The sequence below is a fragment of the Brassica napus genome, chromosome C9, assembly GCF_020379485.1.
Source record: "Brassica napus cultivar Da-Ae chromosome C9, Da-Ae, whole genome shotgun sequence".
Classification (NCBI taxonomy): Eukaryota; Viridiplantae; Streptophyta; class Magnoliopsida; order Brassicales; family Brassicaceae; genus Brassica; species Brassica napus.
The window spans coordinates 53,145,110-53,172,198 of NC_063452.1; the positions used below are offsets into that span (position 1 = coordinate 53,145,110).

At 37.9% G+C, this 27,089-nt stretch overlaps 5 protein-coding genes across 5 annotated transcripts; 3 read left to right on the forward strand and 2 right to left on the reverse strand.

Moving 5' to 3' along the window:
- The first annotated feature begins 3,435 nt into the window (after positions 1-3,435).
- On the forward strand, positions 3,436-5,565 carry LOC106421362 (chaperone protein dnaJ 3). Its single transcript, XM_013862207.2, has 6 exons — positions 3,436-3,742; positions 3,922-4,093; positions 4,180-4,318; positions 4,419-4,695; positions 4,775-4,973; positions 5,059-5,565. Exons 1-6 carry the CDS (start codon positions 3,590-3,592, stop codon positions 5,382-5,384), a joined length of 1,266 nt encoding a protein of 421 aa, XP_013717661.1. The 5' UTR covers positions 3,436-3,589; the 3' UTR covers positions 5,385-5,565.
- Positions 5,566-7,467: 1,902 nt separating this feature from the next.
- Positions 7,468-13,649, forward strand: LOC106421347 (ubiquitin carboxyl-terminal hydrolase 8). The gene is made up of 13 exons (XM_013862187.3): positions 7,468-7,757; positions 8,214-8,465; positions 8,713-8,854; positions 9,240-9,299; positions 9,432-9,524; positions 9,609-9,938; positions 10,021-10,161; positions 10,298-10,468; positions 10,935-11,192; positions 11,311-11,459; positions 11,708-12,253; positions 12,562-12,835; positions 13,067-13,649. Exons 1-13 carry the CDS (start codon positions 7,666-7,668, stop codon positions 13,184-13,186), a joined length of 2,628 nt encoding a protein of 875 aa, XP_013717641.2. The 5' UTR covers positions 7,468-7,665; the 3' UTR covers positions 13,187-13,649.
- A 30-nt stretch (positions 13,650-13,679) lies between these two features.
- LOC106421348 (protein STRICTOSIDINE SYNTHASE-LIKE 3) lies at positions 13,680-15,729 on the forward strand. Its single transcript, XM_013862188.3, has 4 exons — positions 13,680-14,170; positions 14,335-14,610; positions 14,908-15,075; positions 15,217-15,729. Exons 1-4 carry the CDS (start codon positions 13,827-13,829, stop codon positions 15,614-15,616), a joined length of 1,188 nt encoding a protein of 395 aa, XP_013717642.1. The 5' UTR covers positions 13,680-13,826; the 3' UTR covers positions 15,617-15,729.
- Positions 15,730-16,369: 640 nt separating this feature from the next.
- Positions 16,370-18,871, reverse strand: LOC106421372 (E3 ubiquitin-protein ligase RHF2A). The gene is made up of 9 exons (XM_013862218.3): positions 18,646-18,871; positions 18,423-18,566; positions 18,300-18,346; positions 18,123-18,185; positions 17,942-18,050; positions 17,497-17,849; positions 17,312-17,416; positions 16,854-17,239; positions 16,370-16,745 (listed from the first exon to the last, which is right to left on the reverse strand). The coding sequence occupies exons 1-8, from the start codon at positions 18,649-18,651 to the stop codon at positions 16,885-16,887; spliced, it is 1,182 nt and encodes a 393-aa protein (XP_013717672.2). The 5' UTR covers positions 18,652-18,871; the 3' UTR covers positions 16,370-16,745; positions 16,854-16,884.
- Positions 18,872-19,255: 384 nt separating this feature from the next.
- On the reverse strand, positions 19,256-22,542 carry LOC106421382 (outer envelope protein 61). Its single transcript, XM_013862232.2, has 11 exons — positions 22,285-22,542; positions 21,718-21,948; positions 21,598-21,654; positions 21,377-21,505; positions 21,167-21,244; positions 20,977-21,047; positions 20,767-20,819; positions 20,477-20,630; positions 19,916-20,390; positions 19,683-19,826; positions 19,256-19,598 (listed from the first exon to the last, which is right to left on the reverse strand). Exons 1-11 carry the CDS (start codon positions 22,378-22,380, stop codon positions 19,452-19,454), a joined length of 1,635 nt encoding a protein of 544 aa, XP_013717686.2. The 5' UTR covers positions 22,381-22,542; the 3' UTR covers positions 19,256-19,451.
- Positions 22,543-27,089: the final 4,547 nt, after the last annotated feature.

Genomic DNA, 27,089 nt, shown 5'->3' on the forward strand with positions numbered 1-27,089 from the left:
AGAGGTATACACTGGAAATCATGGGATAAAGTATGTGTTAATAAGGAGGATGGAGGTTTAGGATTTAAGGATACCACTGACTTCAATACAGCGATGCTTGGTAAACAGTTATGGCGTCTGATTGAGAAGCCAAATACTTTATTTTCTCGAGTTTTCAAAGGTCGGTATTGCAGGAACGCCTCACCCCTGGAACCGATTCGTTCATATTCTCCGTCATATGGTTGGCGGAGTATAGTTTATGCTAGATCTCTGGTAAGCAAATGACTAATTAAAAGGGTGGGATCAGGATCATCTATCTCTGTATGGAACGATCCATCGCTCCTAACCACTAGCCCGAGACCAGCAAAAAAATCAACACAATTTCAACCCAAATCTAACAGTGGATTCTCTTATTGATTCTACTTCGCGAACTTGGAAATCTCAAGTACTCTGGGCTTTGATGGATCCCCAGGATGTGAAAATCATAGAAAGTATACCACTGAGTAGAACTCAGATGATGGATATGGATGGATGGCATTTTACAGAAAATGGGAAGTATACGGTTAAATCAGGATATCAGATAGAACGGGTTTACCCAGACAAGGAAAGACCACCTTTAATGTTTGGATCTACAGTTGATGTATTGAAGCCGTTCTGTTGGAAAATACGGTGCCTCCTAAGATAAAACATTTTCTATGGCAATTGGTGGCATGGTGTATAGCAGTCAAGAAGAACCTGAAAGCGCGAGAAATACAAGGGGATATATGTTGTGCACGATATGGAACGGAGGAGGAATCGATTAACCATGTGTTTTTGAATGTCCTCCAGCACTTCAGGTTTGGGCTCTTTCCAAGATACCATCAAACCCATCTATTTTCCCAACAAGCTCCCTCTTTACAAATATGGATCATCTTTTCTGGAGAGTTTCACCACTGATGGATGATTATCAGTTTGCGTGGATTCTATGGTATATTTGGAAAGGAATGAATAATAAAGTTTTCAGTAATCTGGACATAGATCCTAGGGACACACTCAAATTGGCAGAAACAGAGTCAACACTCTGGGCTGAGGCACAAGTATTGAACGAAAACAAGATAGTATCATCGGTTGAGGTTACGTCTATCCCATCAATCCCATGAAGATGGTGTTTCACAGATGGTTCCTAGAAGGAGAATGATATTTTTTCCGGACAAGGTTGTCTCAGTACTTTAGAAGGATTTAATGGTTTGTTGGGGGCGAGGAATGTCCGGGCTTGTTTAATTCTTCTGCATGTGGAGATAAAAGCACTAATCTGGGCAATGGAATGTATGAAGAACTTACGTCAATTTCAGGTTACGTTTGCAACAGATTATTCTCAATTGGTGAAGATGGTTTCGGAACTAAAAGAATGACCAGCATTTGCAAGTTATTTGGAAGATATTAGAATCCTGAAAGGAAGCTTCATACGATCATAGATTATCCATATACCAGGAACACAAAATTCAATGGCGGATAACCTATCACGTAGTGTCAGGAAGCAACCGTCTTTCGTCGTTCACATGGACCAAGATCTCCCGGTGTGGGCCACATAGTCAATATGAGTCTGTATAAGTCGATGACAAAAAAATGACAATACATTTCCCTAAATATTTATAAATGATTATAAAAACCATATAAAAATACTATATATTTATATAACAAACCGACCAACATATCACTTTGATTTTTCTTAAAACCGAATGTTATATATTTTAGATTTTTAAACTCACCCCGCGCAAGGCGCGGGTCTTATCCTAGTAGCAAGCTGTTACATAATATAAGTGCAAACTCGAAATATAAATGTTTGTCTAATATATATTCACCGGTTCGATCTAAAAATCATATAATTCTATAACAACAAAAAAAATTATTTATTTTATTAACCTACGCTTTTGAAGTTTAGTTACTTAATAGTAAATCGATAAAATATATATATATAATACTTTACCATTCTAGTATATGTAAACTATGTATAAACTAAGAACCATTTGATTTATTAAATGACAAACCAAAATACTTATAATAAATAGTTCAAAACTCTCATTCTTACAATTATAATATCTAGGTAAGGTATTAGGGAGAAACAAATATTAGACGAATGATCAAAGCTTTCATTCTTCGAACAAACTTAAAAGGAGGTGATTGAAATCTTGTCATGATATTTTGTTAAAGTTTTTTATGAATAAAAATCAAGACTAAAATATTTAATCTAAAAGAAGTAATATATATATATATATTGCTTCCAATATTAAAAATCACTTTGATTTGAAGAAGTGTATTTCTAGGATTGTCAGGATCAAATGACATATTAGAAATCACCTATTTGAAAATAATTTGGATACATAAAAATATATACATTAGAGTAAGCACATAAATCAAAATCAATACTTATTTACAACTAGATATAAGTTCGTGCGTTGCAACGGGTTTTGTTTAATGTTTTAATTTAATAAAGAAAATAAAGTAATAAACTATTTTATTGTACTTTTAGGGTTGTTTTTGCATATGTTGTGTGAGATTTATTTTATAATTAAAATTTTGTTCTTACACATAATTTACAATTAATATTTGTATTTTATAATTATGGTGCATAGATGAACTTTTATCAACTTTGTATTTAGGGCTAGAAGAAACACGCATACCTATAAATTTAAACAAAACCCAACCTGAAGTAAGAATCGAAATGAAAAAATGGAAGGTTAAATAAGGTCAATCGAGTCAATGACAACATTATAAACTTTTTTGCACTAATTTGACATTTTATTAAACTTATCCGATGTTTAATAATTTTCTTAATTCATTATTGCTTAATGATATATTTTCATTATAACATTTTAATTAAAAACTGAAATAGAAAAAATATTACATAGTAAAAACAAACAAAAATGTAATAAGATGACAATGAAGGTTGGTTTGCTTTTTTTTTGACAAAACACATATAAAGATCATTTACTGTGACAATAATAATAATCTATTTCGTATCACCAAAAATGAAAATATATATATTTGATTTTCGTATGGCCAAACACATATAAATACTAATCATGATAACATTAATTTCTGATTTTTGTTAATTAAATAGTTTTAACATCGTATTTGTCATAAAAAAAAATTTAAGTAAATAATTTTTAAAATTTTCTTTTGTTAGGGTTTTTTAAAAGGCTCCTTTTTATTTAAAATTAAAAAGTAAAATAAAAATAAAATCAAATACTCTTTTACATTTTAGAAAAGGAAAATGTACCCCAAAATAAAACATAGCTTAACATTTTCATATCGAATTTATTAATAGAGTACATTAACTTGTTGATGCAATTTTCAAATTAATATATTTTCTATATTTTTCCTTTGATTATTTAGCTAATTTTTTAAAAATAAATTTCTCCTTTTCCTACTAGAGAAGAATGAATAAAAAAACAAAACAAAGTCTTTAAATAAAAGGTTCTAGAGTGTTCGTCTCTAGTCCCTACAAAGACCTGAACACACACTCTTTCTTCGAACAACTCAGCCACACAAACAACTCCATTAAAAGCCTCCTCCCACCACTTTCCTTCCTCCTCTCCCAATTAGGGTTTTCTTAAAGAACAGAGAAAAGATGTTCAGAAGAGGACCTTCGAGTAAGAGCGACAACACCAAGTTCTACGAGATCCTCGGCGTCCCCAAGACCGCATCACCCGAAGATCTCAAAAAGGCTTACAAGAAAGCCGCCATAAAAAACCATCCCGACAAAGGTGGAGATCCCGAAAAGGTCTGAATCCTTCGATCCCCTTCTGTGTAATTCAATAAAGTTAGTTCTTTTATAGTTTGGTTTGGATTCTCCGACCGGTAGATGTCGTGTAAGAGCTTGGATTCTTCGTAAGATGTCCGATTCGATCTGAAAGTTGCGATCTTTAGGTCAATTGGTTGACTTGTTACATGTGTATGCAGTTCAAAGAGATAGCTCAGGCTTATGAAGTCTTAAGTGATCCGGAGAAGCGTGAGATCTACGATCAGTATGGAGAGGATGCACTCAAGGAGGGAATGGGCGGTGGAGGCGGTGGGCATGATCCGTTTGATATCTTCTCGTCCTTCTTTGGTGGTGGTGGTAGCCCATTTGGAGGTTAGTCCCTTAGATTCTCTCATTTCACAATCTATTTTGCCTTTGAATAGATATGATAAAGGTTTAATTTTGTCGTTTTTGATTAGGTGGCAGCAGCCGTGGAAGGAGGCAGAGGCGTGGTGAAGATGTGGTTCACCCTCTGAAGGTTTCACTAGAAGACCTTTATCTCGGAACAACGAAGAAGCTCTCACTTTCTAGGAATACTTTGTGCTCCAAGTGTAACGGGTTAGTTAGTTAGTTAGTTAGTTCTACTTTTTTAAGATATGCTTCTGTTTAAGTGCTTTAAAAGAGTTCTTCACTGACATTAGTTGCTTTATGATGGCAGAAAGGGTTCAAAGTCTGGAGCTTCATCAACATGTAGTGGATGTCAAGGATCTGGAATGAAGGTTTCGATCAGACAGCTTGGACCTGGAATGATTCAGCAGATGCAGCATCCTTGTCATGATTGCAAAGGTACAGGAGAGACCATCAATGACCGTGACAGGTGTCCACAGTGCAAAGGGGATAAGGTTGTATCTGAGAAGAAGGTGCTTGAAGTAGCTGTGGAAAAGGGAATGCAGCATAGCCAGAAGATCACATTCAGTGGACAAGCAGATGAAGCGGTTAGTGATTACTCACTTTGTCCTTACTTCTGATTATTACATTATTCTCTGCTGACTTTCTATGTTGATTTGAAAACAGCCTGATACAGTCACTGGTGATATCGTGTTCGTCATTCAGCAGAAGGAGCACCCAAAGTTCAAGAGAAAGGGAGATGATCTCTTTGTGGAGCATACCCTCTCTCTTACAGAAGCCCTCTGTGGGTTCCAGTTTGTCTTGACCCATTTGGACAAAAGGCAGCTTCTCATCAAATCCAGTCCCGGGGAGGTTGTGAAGCCAGGTAACGTACTTCAATCATGATCATCCCTCTCATCGTTTTTTTGCTTCTCTCCTTCTTACCGTGTTGTGTGTTTGGTTTTTGATAGATTCATACAGGGCGATAACCGATGAGGGAATGCCTGTGCACCAGAGACCGTTCATGAAGGGCAAGCTTTACATCCACTTCACGGTCGACTTCCCTGACTCGCTGAGCCCTGACCAGACAAAGGCCATTGAAGCGGTTTTGCCGAAGCCAAAGGCGGATCTGAGCGACATGGAAACAGACGAGTGCGAGGAGACGACCCTGCACGAAGTGAACATTGAGGATGAGATGAGAAGGAAGGCTCAAGCTCAAAGAGAGGCTTATGATGATGACGATGATGATGAAGAAGGCCCAGGCGGTCCTCAGCGTGTGCAATGTGCCCAGCAGTGATATCAATCATGCGCACTTGTAGTGATATTCATCATTTGCGTTTTTTTTTTAAATATTATGTATTATTTTTGGGTCTTTGCTATAAAGACTTTTTGCCCGATTATGTTGGAAGAAACTTGTCCTAATTCAATTTCTTGTCGCAATGTTGGTTTTGAGAAATAAACTTTTCTAGTTCTCTCCACCAACAGTTCAGTGGTACGAAATTTAGCTATAGCTTGGACATGGACTTACTCAGGAGAATGTGTTTATGTCACATGTTGCATGACGAAGCTAAAGATGCGTTAAATCAAGACACTAGACAAGATTAGTACAACTCTCTAGTAGCTGTTATTACACTAGAATCGTCTGAAATGGACAGCATGTCATCTCCTCCAGTTCGATTCACAAGACAACTAGTATATATGTTGTGACATACTGACACGGATCTTCTTCTGTAGATACTGATATACATGTGTTATTGAGAAGGTGGCTTGTACCTCGATTTTACAGAGTCGAGCCACGGCTAGAATGTTTTGGAGTTCTCTAGATCTCTGGATCAATCTCTTATCAATGGAGTTTGCAATGCAAGAAAGCTGTACCCATTCGATTCGATCAAGTATTCGCCTTGTCTATTTGATGACTGTCCTGTGATCGGTTCCAGCATCAACACTCCTGGTTTGGAATATCACGTTTCCACATTCCTCATCGGCACATGATGTTACAAGAGTTCAATGATACCTCATATATATGTGCATAATTATTGCTAGAGAATTAGCAAGTATTCCTGCTGTTAAAGAGCCGATCATAATCATGTTCTGACTCCCTTTAGTATGTTAATTAAACAAGAACAGTACTCGTACTAGTGTCTATGAAGCAACTTACTAATGCTGCTATAGCTATTTAGATGCGAGTCTTCCAGTTCAGACAGCGGATCCACCAAGAAAGAGACAAGAGATGCCACAAAGGATTCTGACATTTTGTTTTATGGGGGATTCACTCCCACTCTTTTTGTTTTTGGCTTTATATATCAATTAAACGTTTTAATTAACCCCAAAGATTCTTTCATTTTGTTTTCTATACCGAGGAGAGCATTTTATAAATAGGCGTCCTAAGTTGTGTTTCAACTTTTTATCGTTAAGAAGAATGCAACCTTCGCAAATGACAAATCGTATGATAGAGAGATCCCACCTAAAAAGTTTGCATGTAGACAGATCCAAAGATAATATGGCTATATGCTTATGCGTATAAAGTTACTTTACTGATGTTATATTATTATCCATATGGGTTCTGTATGATTCAACATGCAATTCAATCAACTCTATGATGCAAAGCCGTAATTTCTTTTATTTATTTCCCTTTTGTTATTGAATTGTCACACGTGAACCGTTTAACTTTAAAATAGGAGTGGGTATTTTATCTGATACCCAAACCCGTATCTGAACCCAACCCGAGAAACCCGAACCGAAATAACAAAATACCCGAATGGGTATTGATTTAGGAGAGATTGAATATCCAAACTCGAATAAATATCCGAAGATAACCGAACATATGTATATTTTCCCTTATATTTTTTGTTTATATCTTTTATTTTATTTAAAATATTTATATTGATGTTACACATATTTTAAGATCATATAATATACATATAATTACGGAGAAAATGATTCGTCACTCAATTAAAATGCATGTCAAATTTTTTGTTTTGTGTATTAACAAAGGTTACATTCAAAATTTCAAAACAATAGGCAAATTAATGTTTATTTATTTTGAAATGTTATCTCCAAATTTATCAATCATTCAGTTTATTAAAAAAATAAAAAAAAAACAGTTAAGTGAAATCTATACCCTTATACCGAAAATCCGAAAATCTGAAATACCCGATCTGAATCCGAACGGGCATCCGAATGCCCACCCCTACTTTTAAAACGATAATTCTTTTTTTTTTAAATGTAAATTACGCTCTAGATTATGCAAAACTAAACTTTGATGAAATAACGTTTTCTTACAAATTACAGAAATGGTATAAATAAATAATTCGATAATCTGCAATTTATTTTTATTGGAAAATAAAAATCTATACTATATAACTTTCCCTCCTTTCCCTATATCACCTTCGCGAGCGACGATACTTGACAAAAGAAAAAAAGAAAAAAGAAAAAGAAAATCTGAGGGCCAAATCTCTCTACATGTTTCATGCGTTTTGAGATGCTGACTGTGTGAAGAAAACATCGGTCCTCCTTCCTCTGCATACATCTCTCTACGAATCTTTGCCTTGCCTTGGCCAAGCCTGTGTCGAGCAACAATGAGCGTGGCATCCCCCGAGGAATCTCCCGATTCATCTCAGCGGATCGATTCGTTCAACGGCGAGCAGAGCGTCTACTTCGTCCCCTTGAGGTATCTCCTCTCCCGCCTCTCTAATCTTTCGTTGTAGTCCATGTTCGTTGTAAATCGAATATTCCGCGAATCTGAATCGCATCCCAGTTACTGGGGGAGTTTGATTCGATTTGGTTGGATTTGAATCTCTCAGGGGGTTTCAAATTTTGATTTGATCTATAGATTTTGGGATCCTTTTGGGGTTGAATAGGGGATGTATATCGTAAACCTGGGGTTCTTGTTTTTGAGCTTCATTGTGTGATTCAAATGTAAGCTTTAATGTTGATTAAAAATAGATATTGATTGTCCTCGTTTGCTTAGCTATGAGCCATTCTCTTATTCCTGATTGATGATTGAGCTGACAGATCTGTGAAATATGATTCGCAGTCATTCTAGATTCATATAAGTACTCTCCAGTGCTAGTGTTAGGGAAACGTTCAATTGACCTGGTGATGTTTAAACGTTTGAATTTCTCAGGTGGTGGAAAGATGCTCAAGAGTCAACGACTTCTGAATCGGTTGACAAAAGAGAGGTCTTGTATACAGCAACAACTGGGTCGTCTTATGGAGGCCCGATGAAGTTGATAAATAACATCTTTAACTCTGATATTTTGTTCGATCTGAGGCGAGAGGGAGATGGGTTACTTAATGGTGAAGCGGGAGAAGCAAGCGTCTCAGGCAGGGACTTTGCTTTGGTCTCAAGTGATATGTGGCTGCAGGCACTCAAATGGTAAGCAGTTGTGTCTTCTGTGGTTTCCTTTTAGAATGACATGAGTCAGTCTGTCACTATCCATGTCAATTTAGTGTTGCCAGTTGAGATCCTTTAGTATAAGTTGTGTTGGGATGTGTGAGAGAATTACAGATTATTGTTATGAATTAGTTACTATTGTATACATGCTTGGGTTTCATGCACACTGTATCTTTAAAAAAAAAAGGTGATGTTCTTAACTTGTCATCTATTACTTCTTTGCTCTCAGGCACCATGATAATAAAAATAACGAGAAAGGCGTAAAAAGTTTCTCGGCTGGAGGAGTTGACCGAGGTGATGTTTATCCGGTACAGCTCAGGCTCTCCGTCTTGCAGGAAACCAATTCATTGGCGGTTAAAATTTGCAAAAAGGTATCTTCAAATTCACAGCTTTTTTTCTTTGCCTAATCTAGTGCCTTGGTGGTGCCACATTTTCTTGCTGCTATATCAGTGCAGTGATCGACTTTACCCAAATTGGATTGTTTTCCTGGTTACTCTAGAACTGAAGTTTCATAACTGAATTTTCCTACCAGACGAGACATTGCATACCTACAGGTCTATAGAATCTATTTCATAGCTGCTGAATTTTTGTCATCTACAGAATCTAGTTCCAAACTTGGAACTTATCTTCCAGTTTAGAATTATGCTTGAACCATACTAGAATCGACTTAGTTTCTTATCTTCCTATCTACTGAATTTTTGCTAAGCTTCTCAGTTTTTGTTTCTGGTTCCAAATTTTATGTTTTACCTCATACAGGACAATTCAGTTGAGTGCTTCAGAAGAGCATGCAAGATATTCAGTTTGGATTCTGAGCAGGTAATGTGTTCCATGCATGATCTGTTACCTACTATGTACACGATATACGTGTCAGTTTATGCATAATTTAGACATGTGATATTCATTTGTATTCGTGCAATTACAAAGTTACCGGTATTTTTGTTTCTGTAGCTGCGCATTTGGGATATTTCTGGGCAAACAACCTTGTTTTTCGAAAATGATGTGAACAGTTCCAAGGATTGTCAACAACAAACAGATCAAGAAGTAAGTGTGACGCCTTCCCTTTTCCTTTTTCTCCTATTTCCTTGATGTGGCATTTCATATCCATCATTACTTTTGGCCCAACAGATGGTCCTAGAGTTGCAGATTTATGGGTTATCAGACTCCATTAAATTGAAGGAATCAAAAAAAGAAGATGGTTCCACTCAGCAAACCAACGGGATCACCAATGGCATTAATGGTGGCACAATTTTTAGATTTGGACGGAGTAATTCTTTGAGCTTTCTGGGAAAAGCTGGAGAAGCCGGAACTCTGGGGTTGACAGGCTTACAGAATCTAGGAAATACTTGTTTCATGAACAGCTCCCTTCAGTGCTTGGCTCACACACCAAAGCTGGTTGACTTCTTTCTTGGAGAGTATAGTAGAGAAATAAATCTCGAGAACCCATTGGGAATGAAAGTATGCTAATCTATGGTTTTCTGTATAAATATCTGCCGTGACTTATAAATATAGCCTTACCGATCAAAGTTTCTTCTGGCAGGGTGAGATCGCATTAGCTTTTGGTGATTTGTTAAGGAGTTTGTGGGCTCCAGGTGCATCAACAGTGGCCCCAAGGACATTTAAAGCAAAACTTGCTCGATTTGCTCCTCAATTTACTGGCTTTAATCAGCATGATTCGCAGGTCAGGAAAAACACTTCCGTTTATAGAATCTGAATTAAGTGCGCCTTCCTGATGTTTCTTCGTGTCTCTTAGCATAAAAGACTGCATATTGGAATGTCCCATTCATGTGTTTCAGTTTTATTTTGTTTGGTTGCAGGAACTTTTAGCTTTCTTGCTGGATGGACTCCACGAAGATTTAAATCGAGTAAAGAACAAGCCTTATGTAGAAGCAAAAGATGGAGATGGCCGTCCAGACGAAGAAGTGGCGGATGAATATTGGCGAAATCATGTGGCTCGCAATGATTCAATAATTGTTGATGTGTGCCAAGTAAATATCTCAGGTTCCTAAATTGTGTATATACATCTGCTGACAGTCACGCTAAGGATTGGGTTTGACTGCACATTAGAAAACTCTAGTTAGTTTGAATTCAGCTTGAAAAATGTTGGATGGCTTAAGCTGGATAGTATTTTTAGGTTTTAGGTATCATTTAATCTAAGCTGCATATGTTTGAAACTTCTTCCATCAGATTGGTCAGTGCAATTTAATCTTCTTGATTGGAAAAATATTTACCCTTTTGATAAGTTTGTCAAGTTATTAGAGTGTACTCCGTACGCAATTGTTTTAAGAATTGCTTTGTGTTTGATATAATGCTCATTGCACTAAACTATCTGTTACTATGTCATGAACTTTAACCATCCTGGATATCCTCATCTTTGATTCAGTGCATTCGTTAAGAAAATATCCTGACATTGGTCGGAACACTAAGACATTTATATGCATTTTCTGGTTGTAGGGCCAGTACAAGTCAACATTAGTTTGTCCTATTTGCAAAAAGATTTCTGTTATGTTTGATCCGTTCATGTACCTATCGCTGCCTTTGCCATGCACGTCAATGCGAACAATGGATTTAACAGTCATGAGTGCCGATGGGGGTAGTCTGCCCGTCTCATTGACTGTGAACGTTCCTAAGTTCGGAAAATTTGAAGATCTTCAGAAGGCTCTTGTTATTGCTTGCTCTTTACCAGATGATGAGACTTTACTGGTTACTGAGGTATATTTCTATATCATATGTTATATTTGATGCTTTGATTCTCATTTTGGTGCTTAGGCAGAGCATTTGTTAGTACGTACAATATGAATTCTCTTCATTTGGTATTTACTTGTCTTAGGTATACAACAATCGGATTCTTCGCTTCCTGGATGAGCCTACTGATTCATTAACCTTGATCAGAGATGGTGACAAACTTGTGGTGTATCGGTTAAAGAAAGATGCAGACAATTCTCCTTTGATTGTATTTATGCATCAGAAGCTGGAAGAGTAAGTTTGCCTAGTATTCAAGTTCTACGTAAGGTTCTTATCAACAACGTGGTTCTAGACATTATCTGTTTGTTTATGTTGGCAACAACATGATTTAAACTTCAATACATGCACGTTAATCAATGTAAATAGCTCTAGCCTTTGTATAATGCATCTCTAACATGCTATTGTCCAATTGATAACTGGGACTGTAGTTTCATATTTATGTCTTGGGGTACCAACTAAGTAACCGTTTCAATGTTTTTCAGGCAGGTTATCCTTGGGAAATCAAGCCCAACTTGGAAGGCATTTGGAATCCCCTTGGTCTCGAGACTTTCTGATATTGAGAATGGATTTGATGTTGAGAACATGTACCTGAAGTTGCTTAGTTCTTTTAAGATGCCTACTGAACTCTTCACAGGGAAACTTGAAAATCCTATTGAAGAAGAAGCCATAGATAAAGAAGTTACCGATGGTACTACTTCAGTTGAGGAATCAAATTCTACTAGTGTGAAGGAATCCACTGAGTCTCTTCCAGATCCAGACCCTGTGTTGAGGCTTTACCTAACCGGCGACATTGGAAGCTCAATAGAATCTGAGATATTGAAAGAGAAGCCTGTAAATATTAAATCCAAGCGGTTGAATGTGCTTGCACGCTGGCCAGTAAAAGAGCTGGACGTTTATGATACTTGTCTTCTGAGCTCCTTACCTGAGGTTTCCAAATTTGGAACTAAGAGACCCCAGGAAACCGTTTCGCTTTACAAGTGCCTTGAAGCATTCTTGAAGGAAGAGCCTCTTGGTCCTGATGACATGTGGTGAGTTGAGGATCAAAATTAGTTCTCGTATCTGTTTTCAGACTTTTGATGCGTTAAATCTTATGACAATAGTGTACCTAGTTCAGTTGATTTTGTTTTTTACCTTCCTTTTAGATTCCCAGGTAATAAAATATGTGATTTGTTTTGTTGTCTTTGCAATTTTTAGGCGTTTAGCATTAAATTTTCGGTAGCATGTAGGAGTTACCTTGACTTTTGCTAATCCCTTTGTGAGCCTGGCTTGCTCTTTTACTAGTTCTCTAGGTTACTTAGATCTTTGGTAGCTGACGTGAGTGAAAAATCGTTCTTAGGTATTGTCCTGGATGCAAGGAACACCGGCAAGCCATAAAGAAGTTGGATCTCTGGAGGTTGCCGGAGATACTGGTCATTCATCTGAAGAGATTTTCTTATAGCCGGTTTATGAAGAACAAGCTGGAGGCCTATGTGGACTTCCCGATAGATGGTCTTGATCTATCAAGCTACATCTCGTACACAAATGGTCAGACGACTTATCGCTACATGCTCTATGCCATCAGCAATCACTATGGGAGCATGGGAGGTGGTCATTACACTGCATATGTCCACGTAAGTAATAAGAGACCTATCTATATTTCTCTTGTACGTTTCAAACGTTTCATCTATTTTAAGCATGTGTGTTGCAAAATAATGAAACGCTAGTAGAGTAGGATATCAGTAAACTGAAAGTTAAATTAGACTGGATGGGTTATCTTACTGGACATATCCGTGTAGTGGGTTAAGTCCATAGGACTTATAAATCTCTAACTCATTTTTCTTCTTCTTCTTCTTTGTTTGCAGCATGGAGGTGATAGATGGTACGACTTTGATGATAGCCAGGTGAACAAGATAAGCCAAGAAAAGATCAAGACCTCGGCTGCTTACGTTCTGTTCTATAAACGTTTAGTTGAAGACAAATGAAGGAGAAGCTGAGAAAGAGGTAACGTGCAGTTTTGACATTGTTAGGGAAGGTTATTTTACAAACATGATTGGGTTGATTCTCATCAGTACAAGAAGAACAAGATCAAAGCAGCTGTGTTTGATGCTTGTTAGAGAGAGAGAGAGAGAGAGAGAGAGGAGAGTAGGGAAGAAGAAGAGCAAAAGCCGGAGAGGACATGTTGCGGGGGGGGGATTCATTTTATTTTTACGAAAGTTGTTTGGTGTCTGATTATTTCATTTAAAAACCATATTCAATTAGTAGAGTAGAAGGCATAGAGAAATGCCTTTGAGCAAAAACCCTTGTGGGATATATGTTCTGATCGCTGTGTTTAGTTTGTGTCGGTTGGTTGGTTGGTTCTTGAGACCAAGAAAGTTATTAAAAGCATGTCGACTTTTGAATAACTGATGCTTTTTTTTCGAATAATAACGACAAATCTATTTTATACCTAACAAACTTTAAAGATGTGTAGCTATCTGTAACGAGCGGAGTTGAGAGAGAGGAAGAGCTCTCTTGGCGTTGCTCAACCACTCGATGGATCCACACCTACCACTCTTCTTCTTCTTCTCCCCCTTTTAAACCCTAAAGATCGTCTCTCTACATCCATCACCCACGGGCTCCATCATGGCCTTGTTCATCTCTCCTCCATCCTCAGCTCTTCTCTTCCTCACCCTCTCCCTCGCCCTCTACTGCAGCATCGACCCCTTCAAACACTGCGCCATCTCCGACTTCCCAAACTTCGTAGCTCACGAGGTTGTCTCTCCACGTCCCGATCAAGTTCCGTGGGAGAGAGACTCACAGAACTCTCTCCAGGGGTCCAAGATTCTGTTCCAGAACCAAGTCCAGGGTCCCGAGAGCGTCGCCTTTGATCCTCTAGGACGTGGTCCCTACACCGGCGTTGCTGACGGTAGGGTTTTGTTCTGGAATGGCGAGAACTGGACTGACTTCGCTTACACGTCAAGCAATCGGTGAGTGGACTCTCTATGTAGAAAGTTCCGGACCTTTAGGTTCATAATCTCTCCTATAATCAAATTTTTAGATATTTCGACTTAAAAATAATATGCCGTACCACCTTAGTATGTTTCAACCATTTAGTTCACTTGTTTTTTTTTTGGTTGGTAACAACTTGTAGAACGGAGATTTGTGATCCGAAGCCTTCTGCTCTGAGTTACCAGAGGAATGAGCATATATGTGGTCGTCCTCTGGGACTCCGTTTCGATAAGAGAACCGGGGATTTGTACATCGCCGACGCGTATATGGGACTGTTGAAAGTAGGTCCTGAAGGTGGCTTAGCAACGCCGCTTGTAACTGAGGCTGAAGGTGTGCCGTTGGGGTTTACTAACGACCTTGACATTGATGATGATGGCACTGTTTACTTTACTGATAGCAGCATTAATTATCAAAGAAGGTCTGCTTCTCTTGATTCTTTTTAAAGTTCTTGTTTCGATTTAGATATATGGTAGCTGAGAGTGCTTCATTTGAATGTGAGCAAGTTTCAGTGTCGTTGCTTAGCCTGAACTAGTCTCTGTTGTATAATGATTTTATCTTTTGAGTTTTGAAGAATTTTAACTAGATTAGAATGGTTCATGGGAAGTGGTTTTTTTTTTAAGTAAATGTGTGGTTGTTTATACTAATGAAGCTCAGCATTCTTGGATGTATAGCAAGTCTGGTTCTGATTGTTTTTTGTAACTGTGATATCTTACAGGAACTTTTTGCAGCTCGTCTTCTCTGGAGACAATACTGGGAGAGTTCTTAAGTATGATCCAATAGCTAAGAAAGCTGTTGTTCTAGTCTCAGATGTTCAGTTTCCGAATGGCGTGTCTATCAGCAAGGACGGTTCTTTCTTTGTTTTCTGCGAGGGTGATATTGGAAGGTGAGTAGTAGTAGTAGTAGTGAATCTGCTTCAAAATTCTTGATGTTGTAACAGTGTCTGGCCATAGCCCTATCTTGCAGTGTAAATAGACATTTTGAATATTTTTTTCTTTTTTTTTTTGTTGTTGTTGTTTGGATGCAGCCTGCGGAGATACTGGTTGAAAGGCGAGAAAGCTGGAACGTCAGATGTGTTTGCAATGTTACCAGGGCATCCTGATAACGTAAGGACAAACAAAGACGGTGAATTTTGGGTGGCGCTTCACTGCAGGCGCAACTACTACTCTTACATAATGGCAAGAAACCCAAAGCTAAGGATGTTCATACTGAGACTCCCAATCACTGCAAGAATACACTACATGTTCCAGATCGGGATGAAGCCGCACGGGTTGGTGGTGAAGTATAGCCCTGAAGGGAAGCTTGTGAAGGTATTAGAAGATAGCGAAGGGAAAGTTGTGAGATCAGTGAGTGAAGTTGAAGAAAAAGATGGGAAGCTTTGGTTGGGGAGTGTGTTGATGAATTTTGTTGCCGTCTATGATCTTTGATTCCCTTAGAACAGTTTCACTGGGGTTTCTAAGTTTAGCACATCCACAGAACAAGAGTTAGGCTTGTACGTCTGAAGAAGTATAAAGGCAAGTAGACACATATCTTAAGTCGCAACGTTACCTGAAAAAATCAAACCTATTGTGCTAAATCAAAACAAACTGTTAATGAACAAAACATAGAAATAATAGGTACTTCATCAAACACTGTAGTTATAGTGTGTAATGCCACCTTTCATCATAACCTCTAGTCCTGCGACTTCGGTTTTCCGAAACCGAACTGAACCGAACCGTCGGTTTTCGGTTAACCGAAATTTTAAAAATCATTTCCGAAAGTAACCGTATTAAATTTTGGTTCGGTTCGGTTCGGTTCGGTTTTCGGTTATTTTCGGTTTTCACCTAAATTTCCGAAAATAACCGATTTTTTTTATTTTCGGTTAATTTCGGTATAGGTTTTTAAAAAAGTTCGGATTTTTCGGTTAAATTCGGTTATTTTCGGTTCGGATTTTCGGTTATTTACGGTTAATTTCGGTTATTTTCGGCTTTTCCAAAAAAAAAAAAAAAAAAAAAAAAAACCAAAAACTGAACCGAACCGAACCGAAAACCAAATTATTTTTTAAAATCGTACCGAACCAAACCGAACTCGAAAACATAACCGAACCGAAAACCGAAAATGTCGGTTCGGGGCAAAGTCGCAGGGCTAATAACCTCCATTACCAATTCCACAGTTTGCTTTTCATTCTAACACCAAAACAATTTAGATCAAATATATTCGGTTTACTTGGCCAAGTTCTTGAAGATAATACATAAAGTAACAATCATAACAAAAACAATTAAGCAGAAGAGATCGAGAACAGTAATGTGAACGACACTGTCAATTTACAACAGACTGACCAACGAACAATTGTCTTTACTCTTTCTTTATAGTTTTAGTTTTGACATAATAGCACAACACATAAGAAGGCGTTATCATCTCTGAAGCAAAGCCTCCTTTTGGTCATATTAACCTTTCTTATTATATTTTTTGAGAATCAGAAACTCTTCCTATGGTGCTCCCACACTTTTGAACTTCCGACTCGGTATTATATTATATATATAGCAGAATTTCACAATACAAGACATCTTCCAATCTCTGAAAAGAAAAGAAACAAACAACGAAACAAGATCTTAGATGTTGAGGAACAACCACTTGATAAACCAAGCTGAATCAGTTAATCAAATAGGGGAGATCAAAACATACCTTTGCCAACAAGACGCTGGCACTTGTTTTATTAGCTAGAACTAGAACTAGAACTAGAACTGGAACCAGCCGCACATGTTCCTTTCACACCTCTTTCATTCGAAGAATGTTCATCACCCGCTTCTGATCTATTACGCTCATAGTTTGATTCAGCAGGAGTGTGATGATTTTCTGAGCCATTAGATGATGATGATGATACAGATGCAGTGCCAGCTCTACTACCACTGTTTTCTCTCGTTTCTAGACGCTCCATCATGCGGGACACAGTGGCGATTCCAGCAGTGACCTCTCTTTTAACCTCAGAGCCAAGTTCTGCCATGGACGTGTTGCGAGAGAAAAATCGATCTTTCCAGTTCCTCGTGTTCTTTGTTATCGATTCTTTGTATCTACATTTTGCATCAGGAATCACTTAAGAATTGAGAGTACAAACCAAAGCTAGCCAGATAGAGAATTGATACCTTGTCGAGACAGAGGTCAGACGAGACTTTAAAGATTCTGAAAATGATTGGAGTTCGGATGGTCCAGCTCTATCTTGATCACTTGGGGAAGATTGATTAGGAGACCTGTGTATGCTAAAACTATCAGCTGCATGTAATTAAACAGTAATAAGAGATAATAAAAAGTAAAAATTTCAGGTACGGACCTGCTGTTTGAATCAGATGCCGAAGGAGAAGCCTGGTGAGGATGAGAAGAAGCTGGTGGTGGCTGCATGTTTGAGTGAAGAGAACCCTCCCCTATAGTAGCATTGTGAGGAAGGTTTGTAGCTGTGTCAGTCTCATCTCTGTGAGATGGAGAGGAAAGCATGGGAGGAGGAGGAGGAGCGTTGGGATGCGGAGAGAACACCATGAACTGTGGATGACCACCTTGAGTTGATGACCTGCTGCTTCTGTGGCCTTCTCTTCTTGTCCCATGTCTTGCACGGCCCATAGCAGCAGCAGCAGCCAAGTGTTGAATGATGCGTTCTTCAAGCTCTGCATTATCCACCCCCGCTGGGAGCTGCATTTAAACAGAGCTCCATTAAGTTAATTCACTATGCAAAGAGATGTTAATCAAACTCAAAAATGATAATAAAGGAGAGTGACGCATACATGTTGTAATTCAAAATCGCCGAGAGTAGGATGACGGAAAATGGTGGCGTTTCTAGATGGATTGAAGCGGAGATTCCTCTCCTGTACAACACCCTCAAGCAATTCCTGACTGATGAAACAGAGAAAGATAAATGAAACCTCCATCAAATAAAAAAAAGTAGTAAAAGGAGAGAAAACAAACCCAATGGGGTCTTTGAGACTAATAGATTGCCAACACATTGGGCACTGTGAACTCCTTTGACACCTGAAATATACAAATGCCACAGGGATCTGATAAGCGCTCGCACATCCCATTTGTGTATACCTTTTGTCCAAAAAAAAAATAAAAAAAAAAAAAACATTGAAGAGAGATTCTTACCACTCAAGGATGCATTGAAGATGATACTCATGCTTGCAACTAGTCAACTGCAAGAGAGAAGATAGATGGAATAAAGAAAAATGCAACAACAAAACAAAAAAAAAGGTCTAAATCTTTACATACAGTAGAAGGATCGCTATCGCAGAAGGGTTCGAGACAGATGCTACAAGCATCATCACAAGCCTCTTGTATTCCCCCTTCCACGAACGCTGCTGCCGATATCAGATTCCCTTCAGACGACGAAGACGTCGTCGTATCTCCAACTCCCTGAAAATGGAATACGATTAAAAAAAAGGGATTCGATTTGATTTCATCCTCGGGCACAATTGAAATTCAAAACCCTAACCTCCATTGAAATAGAGATGATGATCAATCAAGACGATCGAAGAAATCAAATCTAGGGTTGGGAGAGAAAACGAAACCCTGGATTCTTGATGATAAGATAAAGACTCTTCCTTTTCCTCTCCTCTTCGCGTTCGCGTCCGCGTCGTCTCTCACACGATCGAAGAAATCTAGGGTTCCTTTTTCTCTCTTCTATTTTTTATTTATTTTTTTAATTTAAATTAAATAAAACAATGACTGGGTCTTATTAGATTAAAACACGTGTTGATTCTGAGTTTTCTCCGTGTACTTTTCCGTGTGTTTTCACACTACTGTGGTGGACCAGCTTTTGCTTCAACACCAAGTTGCATCATGCAGCTCTCTTTAGTAACGATAAACACATTTTATTAGTTTCTTTGGATGAGGCCTCAAAGTTGCTGCATCTAAAACCCCCCACTCTTTACTCAGAGTTGTATTCATAAAGCTGAGCACTTTCTCCAGTACCACGTTCGTGATCACCACATATCCTACATGTAATTCTTCTCTGATTGTTGTCTTTCCACGACGATACTTAGCAATAATGTTGAGTAATTCCAATTGTTATGGTTTATAAAATAAACGAATATATATCTAAATGAAGAAAATAACGTTTTCTTTTATAAAGTTAAAAAAAAAAAAAACACTATAATAGATGATGCAAATAAATCTAGAGGAAAGGATCCGAGAGAGAAGAGTCCATGTTACAGTTTTTACAAACTACGAACCCAAACCAAAAGACTGATCTTACTGTGAGGGTTGGAGTCTTGAAGAGAACCTCTTTGTTGTTTCATTTTACCTTCCAATATAGCCCAGACGATGAAGGATTATAGCTAAAACGAGCATGCATATTGCAAAGACCAACCCTCCTTTCCCTAGCAACCACTTCTTTGCTTTCTTCGCTCTCTCTATCCCCGTTTGTGCCCTATCCGCCCATCTCATCTGCACAAAACAACATACGAGTGAATGAGACATGGAACTTTATATTATAAGATTATTCTGCTTTCATATCCTCTTTTTTCGTACCATTTTCTCCAAAGCTTCAGGAGAAAGAGAAGCCATGGCTTCCTGAGCTTTTGCAGCATCTTCTTGAGAAAGCTTCATCCCGAACTGTTCGCTCATGCTAGCCATCATCTCCGGGTTCATATTCTTTATCATAGACGTGAACATCTACCATAAAATACATTGCAATATATGAACATCTTCTACAATCACATTTATGTTTCCTAAATAGTTAATATATATATATATATAAAAACCTGTCGCATGGCTGGATCTTTCATTTGGTTTCTCATCTGTTCCTGCAAGTCAGCAGGCGGAGCAGAAGGCATGCTTCTTGGAGCCACGAAGGAACTAGACTCGCCTACAACACTACTAACCCGTGGTGGTTCAGATCCTTCCCCATCTCTGTACGATGTTGAAACGGGAGCGTTTGCTTTCGTAGACGACGCCATGTTGAACATCCTCTCACGCTCTTCTGGTGACATCTTAATCATCATATCAGACGCCATTTTAAGCATGTCTGGTGTTGGTGCAAACCCGTTTTCTCCAGGGCTGTCTCCTTTGAACGACGACGAGGCTGTCTGGACCATTTTCTGAATCTCTTCGGGTGACATTTTGCCTATCATGCTCGAGGCGGTTTTGAACATGTCTGGTGACATGTCTCCAGCTTTGCCTCCGCTCAAAGCAGCGAGTGTGTCGGGATCAGTCTTTGATATGAAGTTCTGGAACGTTCTGAGGCCAAAAGGAAGTGAATGATTAGGAGACAAAACAGATGAACAAAGACATATCTATACAGTAGTTTAGAAACGGCGTTGAACCTGATTGCTTCGGGGTCGTCTTTGAGAGCCTGCAAGCCATCAAGATCCGTCTTTAGACCACCACCGTTGCTTTCTCGTTGTGTCTCTTTAATAGGTTTTCTACTTTCTCCAGAAGTAACAGTGTTTTCTTCAGTTATCTCTTCCAGCACCACACCTAGCAACCAAACAAAGTAACAATATTCAGTTGTTTTATTAGATGAGGCAGAACATCGATGCAGCTAAGAACCGTTTTGCTCTGAGAAAAATACACTAAATTATTTTGAAAATTTAATAAGAGATAAAGATTATACCTCTTGCTGATGCCTTGCCAGGTCCCTCAACCGCCAATTTTTCCTTAACATCTCTGCATAAAGAAAAAGATCATGTCTTATTTTATTTTTTTCGTTATTTATTTTGTGCATAAAAATGAAGATAATTCATGCTTATTTTCAAAATGTCGATATATAAACTTTAGAAATAAGCATCAAATTACCAGAGATAACTATAAAAAGAGTCCATACCTTAGCACATCGGCAACGGTCTCATCTTCAGGGGAAACTTCATGGGCCTTGCTTAGATCGGATACGGCATCCTTATAGTTTTATAAAAGTCAATGAGCAAACATATATGTTCATGACATATTTACGAGGCATATAATATTGACAAGGAATCTCACAGAAACTACCATAAGCAAGAAACAGAAGAACTCACTTGAAACAGGCCCAGATCTCTGTAAGCTTGACCCCTTCTGTATAGGGCCTTGACATTTGTTGCATCATATGCCAAAACCTGAATTAATAGTTAATAATGTAAATTCATCAGAAGAACACCGAGAGAGGATGACATTATGTGTTACATCTACCAAAAAAGAAGCTAATAGATTGTTAGAAAATCAAGAACATAAACAAAGGTGCAGCATACCTCGGAGCCTTCCCTGATGCACTCTTGATGCTGATTGGTCCTCAAATAACATGACATGAGATTGAGGGAACACGCCAACAAAAGCGCTCCACCTTTAGAAGACGGAATGTCCTTCAGATTATTCTTCGCCTGTTATATGGTGTACAGATAATAAAGACTCTTGCTTGATAAACAAAGAAAGTCAAGTAGCATGACAAAAGATACATATGAAGTAGTCTTACACGCAAATATTTCTCTGCAGCACCACTGAAATTTCCTCTGCTATGAAGCTCATTCCCCTGCCGAATATATACAAATTAGCAACCGTTTCAGGATCAAATAATAGAAACTCAAAGTAGTACCTGTTTTTTCAGCATCTGAGCTGCGTTGATTTGATAAGTGAAGTGAGCATCAGCTTGGGCACGCATAGCAGCAATCTCCTCAGGGGAAGCATTGGCCATCTTCTCTCCAATCTGAGCCATATCCTCAGGCCGAGTATTCTTGAGCTGTTCAGCAGCTTGTTTCAAATCTTCAGGCCTCATGTTCTGCATACTCTCCGTTGCCATCTTCATCAAATCCGGATTCGACATCATCTGTATTTTACAATTGACCAAAAAACTACTCATCATACAACAACAAAAAAAAAACAGAGTAAAAATTACATACTAACATCGTTATAAAAAATTAAACTATATATTTATTTTTTTTGTTTCCAGGGCGTATACAGGCCTTTCTAGTTCTGTCCTACTTTGTTTCTGAACACATACAAAGTACACTTATGCCTGTCCTAACAAAAAAGTACAAACTAACTTTATGTCCTAATAATATATATTGCACAGATTAGGACATTGCATTCGACAAGTAAGCTTTGAATTAAGCATCACAATCACATCACGATTAAACAAGTTGGAACTGAAAATAAAGAAGACCTGTTGTTGGATTCTGGCGAAATCAGCGGCGGTCATACGGCTCATCTGATCTTGAGCGAGACGAATCATCTCTGGATCCATCATCCCGTTAAACATCTTCTTCTTCGATGCGGTTCTCTGGGGATCAGATCGGTTAAACTTTGCAATTGAGAGAGAATTGGGTACTCTATATGGCTCCTCTATAATAGTAATACAATTGCAAATCCACCACAACCACCTCTTCAATTGACCGACCGGAATATGCCTGGAGCTGTTTAATTACATATTTGCCCTTCCCCTTTAACGAGGTAACGACGTGTCGTGGTATTTTAATTAATTAGTTAATTGGAATATTAATTAGGGTCCAGTAAGTATGGAATCTATGTGGCTATAATGTCCTTGTCCATGTTGGAACAAATAAACAATGTGAAGCAAGAAACCCAATCTCTCGTCTTTTTGTTTTCATAAAAATAAAACTTGTCAAGCTCTTTTTCTTTTCTTAGTTGCTTTTTGTCCCTCTTCTCAATTGCGCTAGGCGCTAATCGGTCGGTAAAACCGTTTCTACCGAATTACCAAAAAAATCAGAAAATATTCAAGAAATTCACGGGGCCTAATTTTAAATACAATTTAATATATTTATAATACACAAATTCTTAGACATAATTATATAACTTTTTTTAGATAATTTTAAATAATCTCAGCTTGATTTGTCGAACATTTAGATTATGGTTTGGTTAATACGAAAATATGTATTTGTTTTGGGCTTGAACAATGGTTTGGACTTCATAGCTAATTGTAATTATTTGATAATGAATAATTAAACAAAACCTGTCAATAATGAGTAAAAAATAATTAATCGCATGTCAACTTTACCAACAAAAAAAAACTTTACGCGGTCAATGCAGAAATTACACGGATCAATGCGAGTCAACGCTTTATTTCACAGATTTAGTCATATTCGCTGCGGTCAAACTCTGAAGAACGCATAGACGGCCGCGTTTTCGAACATGACTATTTTGCTGCCGCCCACACACAAAAAAAAAAAACACGCTTTTTTGTTGGTGTTTCTGCTGAGTTCTACTATAAACCCAGCCCAAATAGACAAATACAAACTGTATTAGCATAATTCAGTCCAAGAAAGCCTGGTGTTACAAGAGACCGTTGAGTTAAAGTCCAAGTAGGCCCAGTTCGTGGAAACCCGAGTGATCGAGTCAAAGTCAAGGATAAAGATGATCGAGCTAATAAGCCATACTTTACAAATTATACTACTAATTTTTCAATCTTTACAGTCAGTAAACAGTGATGATTTTATAGCAAAATAAAAGAGGGAGAGGAAAAAAAAAGGGGATGGTGGAAGGAAACCGAAAGCTTTGATTGTTGTCGGTAGGACTGGACACGGATCGGATATCCAGGTTTTTGAAGGTATTTGTGATTTGCTTCATAGGTTACGGATGTCTAATTTTTCGATTTGTTTTGCTTCGGAAAAATACGGATATCCAGAAAAACGAATATCCAAAAAATAAATAGATATTTGCGGATATTTACGAATACTTACGGATATCTCATCCGCTTTGATTAATACAAATAATCTTAAAAAATTAATACAAATTTATTTTCTAATATTTTTTTTTGCATGATGTACAAAATAAAAACTAAAAAAAATAGTGAAACTACATATTTTGTAAATTTTAAACTTAGTTAACAATTATAATAACACAAAACTTAAGAAAAAAAGTTATAATTGTTTTATAAATTTTTTTTCTTCTTTTTTATGTAATACTTTTATATAAGTAATAATGTGAATAGAATTTGTCAAATCATATGTTATAATAATAATTATATAAACTTATACATTTAAAACATTAAGTATAATCAAGATGTATATATATTTATATATTTCCGGATCGGAGCAGATATTCGTTTTCCAAAATTTTGATATTTGTGATTTGCTTTGATTTTAACGGATATTGATTTTTTAGTATTTGCTTTGCTTTGAAAGTTTACGGATATCCAGAAATTTCTGATCGAATCGAGACGAATAACGAATCGAATCAAATTTAACGGATAAAATGTCTAGCCCTAGTTGTCGGGACGTGGAGGATCTCTCGTGGCAGTTTCACTGTGATTGGTTCCTTAATAGTCGGCCCACGTGGCATGCCACTTGTCATCAAAACCTTACTCTCTCTCTTTATTACACCATCACAACTTGTACAATTGCCGTTCTGATTAGGATGCGTCGCCGTCAGTTCTCATCACCACCTTTCCATTAAGGGAAAACGCACTCTTTCGTTTTTATTGAGATCATATCAAATTTCATTATATTGAAATCATGTATATTCATTCTTTAGGTTTTTTAGCAACATGTAGTTTTTGTATACTTGATTGACCTGATAAAGGGTTGAGATAAAATAATAGACCAAACGTTCCCATAGGATCATCTCCTGAACTCTCGTGCTAAGAACCAACAACACGGTCGAGTTCGAACCTCCTGGCCTCCATTGAAACATATTTTGATCAAAATTATTATTATCGTCAAGCACTCTCTCTCCCCTCTCTCCACTCTCTCTCGAGTTCGAAGCTGTATTGAAGTTTGTCTCCGGCGTCCGGCGGCGCGTGAGCGCGCGTACCGGCGCCGGAGGACCACCTCTCCCCGTGCAGGTTTCGTAGGCGGCAGTAGCGGGCACTTGCTCGATTTGAGATGCGTTTCAACTCGACGGTGGCGTTTTATACTCCTCGACTTTGGTGGCTTGTGTAAGGGGGGGGGGAGGGGGGTAACCCACGAATTGATAAAAATGGTGGAACCAAAGTTTAAACTTGAAAACAAAGAGAACCGATTTTTATGAGTTTAGAGTTTTTTTATGATGCAAACAGAAACAAATATGAAAACGAATGAAATAATGATGATAATGATAATAAAACAAGATAAATAAACAAAGGATAGGATGGAATCAAGCTGCTGGATGTGTATCACTCTCAGCTTGATTAGATGATGAACTGAAGTGGATTTGCGGAGGAAGGTTTGATTGAATCTCTCAATCTGATGGAATGATGGATCGAAGTGATTGACTCTCTCAATCTGTGTACTGAGCTTGTTTGATTTGCACAAACAAACTAGACTCACGAAATCAATAAGACAGCAAAGAATCTCTCTTTGAATCCTAAAGACCGTTATTTTATACAAAGAACAACTTTGATAAAACTAAATAAACTTTCTATTAACTTGGTGCTTAAGGGTGATCTTTACAATGACTATCTAAGAGCTTATATAATTCTCTGGAAACTAAGTCTAACGTTCATAAGAATAAAAGAAAGGAAACAAATCAAGCAAACTAACAAAATCAGAAACTAGCCGTTGGAGCCTTTTATGGGATTTTGGCTCCAAGTGAGAAACTTGATTCTTCTTGAACCTGGAAGGTTTAAGGGGATAAGAGAGCTTCCTTGGGATCTTCTGGATGGCTTGAAAGGTTCTGATCTCGTGCCTGCTCTGAAGAGAAAAAAGCTGTTGGACATTAATGTCGGTTTGCTCCAAATAAGGCAGGTTTGAGTAAATGAGGATCCTCCTGATCCAATGGTTGCTGGTGCATGGTATGAACTTGTAGAACTCCTCCTGGATTCCTAGAATATCTCGTGATTGTTTTAAATGATCTCCTGGTCGCCAATGTCTGGTTTGAAGCTGATTGAACCGGTTAGCTTCCAATTGAGGCAAGTGTAGAACTGGTTTGACCGGTTTCGGAGATTGGATCATAGCTCCATAATTCCGTGGCCATTCCTCCTGATCTTGGGCTTTCTGGAAAGCTGATAAATTCCTCTTAACTCCTATGATGGTCTTTGCTTCAGGACGCTCCTTATTTGAGCTTGAATCTCCTTCTAAAGTCGGGTACTCGAAGATGGATGGGATGAGAAACCTCTGACTTGTAAAATTCATAACTTCTGTCTCCGTGAATATTTTGGCCCAATTCCAATTGTCCTGAACTCCTTCTTGAGTGTAGAATCCATAAAAATTAGCCTCGTCATTTAAACCCTCCTGGTTTGTAATATATGTTATTTTTAGTGCACGTATGTCCTGGCTGGCGCCTTGGCTGGTTGAGTAGGGTTTTGGGTTGACCTCTGGTTCAGTTGCTGATCTGATGACCACATCAAGAGGTATGTGTCTGAAAATATCTCCTATGGTCGTCTTGTTCGTCATGGACAAAGAAGGTATAAGCTTTGTGGAGATCATCGGGAACTAGCTACTTCGGAGACTACTCAGGAACTCTCCGCATCCGAAGTTATGAGGAGAACCTCACTTTCTTGAGAATCAAGTCAATGGTTGAGAACGGCTACCGATATCAGAGAATTTAGAAAAGCAAACTAGCGGAATGTGCCGGGTTTAGTGGGTGTGCGAAGCTAGGATTATAATATTTAGACTTTGATATTTTTGTTCGAAACGAGCTCGTAACCGGATCTGATCCACGATTTATCGGGTGGTTTTTAATATATAAATTATATTTAAAAAAAAAAGAACCAACAACACGTACAACCTTTAATATTGAAATATGAAGATTCCGGTCGTAATCAGTCGCGTGTAGCTTTAATTTGTTTAATACGATTTATACATGTGTAGTGTACTATCTCTCTGTTCGTTTAAGTTGTACGTATGTTCTTTTATGTCGAGATTAAATAAGATGATGGTTACAACATTTAACAACCAAAAGAGTCTTATAAAACAAGAATCAAATAACTGAACCTCAGCATGAAGATATTTATGAGTAGTTGGAGAATTTGATTCTATTCAGGGTAGATACAGAGCTGAGATGAGTGTGTGTGTGGCCGTCTTGTGAATACAA